We start from the raw sequence: 1,369 nt of genomic DNA on the forward strand, positions 1-1,369 counted from the left end.
CCCTTCACTCCTCCCACTTCCTACAGCTGCATGATGCAAAATTAGAACCTTTTTTGTAAATGACTTCACGAGACTTAGAAGTATCGATGTTCTTTCGGATGACTTTAAACATGGATTCAGTCTCATTTTCTCTTAGAAGTTCAAGTTTATATTTGAAGCTCTCTTTCAACTGTTCTTGAACTTCATAAAAGCACTTCCGTGTGTAGACCTTGGCCATATCATCTTCTATATCAAGGGACATTGCAGTTTTTACCTTCTCTTCAATGTTAATATGATCCTCCCTTAACTTATGGTTGCGTTGGTGAAGAAGTCCCCTCCTAAACTGAACCATAAATTCCACCAACGTATTCCACTGAGAAACATAATCCTTGAAAAAAGAATGTTGACTCTCTGCCCTTTGAGAACTTGACATTCCTACCGAGAAACAATGATTTACATGTGCCGGTATCCATGATGAACGAATTTCGTATATCGACTTCAGCCACTTGTTATCACTTAATCCACTCTTCTCAATAAGTTCATTCCACCTTGAATCAAACTCATCTCCACTACTTGAATTCCAAATGCAGCTATGAAAGTCTTGGTAGTGATCCAGATATTTAATCGCATCTAGCTTCTCTGAAAATTTATTTAGAATGTGCCAACTGCAATATCTATGAAATGTATGTGGCAGTGCTTCTGAAATGGCTTTAGACATAGCAGGATCTTGGTCAGTTATGATCATTTTAGGGGCATTTTCCGAGGCATTTCCAGGCATAACATTTAGAAACTCCTTGAATAACCAAACAAAAGAATCGGTTGTCTCGTCATTCAAGAATCCACAAGCAAAGATGATAGTCTGGCCATGATTATTAACACCGGTTAATGATGCAAAAATCATTCCATACCGATTTGTGTTGTATGTAGTGTCAAAAATAACAACATCCCCATAAAAGCTATAAGCCCTTCTTGACCTGAGTCAGCCCAAAAACATCGTGTTACCTTCTTTTCCTCATCCGACTCCATTCTATAGACAAAAGAAGGATCTTTTTCTTTTTCATTCTCAAAATGCATGTACAATAGATCTCCATCATGCCCTTTCTTTTGTTCACGAATGCTGCTTCCATAATTATAAAGATCACGCTGTGTGAAACCAACATTTTCTATCCCACCAGCTTGAACACCAAAAAATTCAAACTGTTTATGTCTCTTCACATTTACCAAGCTCAACTGATCAGATAATGCTTTGCTAACTTTTGAAACACCACGATGAGACCTTAAAAATTGTACTCTACCTGGGCTTGTTAAAGGGTGGTTATGACTATCCACAAACAGAGACACTGCATATTTTCCAGTTTTCTTTCTCACAACTGCAATCTTTGCTTTACAG

The 1,369-nt window shown here is 37.7% G+C and overlaps 1 protein-coding gene across 1 annotated transcript; it reads right to left on the reverse strand.

The window, feature by feature from the left end:
* Positions 1–4: 4 nt before the first annotated feature.
* On the reverse strand, positions 5–1,319 carry LOC101300201 (protein FAR1-RELATED SEQUENCE 5-like; the record flags this gene model as incomplete). Its single annotated transcript, XM_004309352.1, has 2 exons — positions 5–838; positions 982–1,319. Coding segments are annotated over 2 exons (1,172 nt in total), but the record flags the coding sequence as incomplete, so codon positions are not given.
* Between the last annotated feature and the right edge of the window lie 50 nt (positions 1,320–1,369).

This window comes from Fragaria vesca, unplaced genomic scaffold (assembly GCF_000184155.1).
Source record: "Fragaria vesca subsp. vesca unplaced genomic scaffold, FraVesHawaii_1.0 scf0512193, whole genome shotgun sequence".
Classification (NCBI taxonomy): domain Eukaryota; kingdom Viridiplantae; phylum Streptophyta; class Magnoliopsida; order Rosales; family Rosaceae; genus Fragaria; species Fragaria vesca.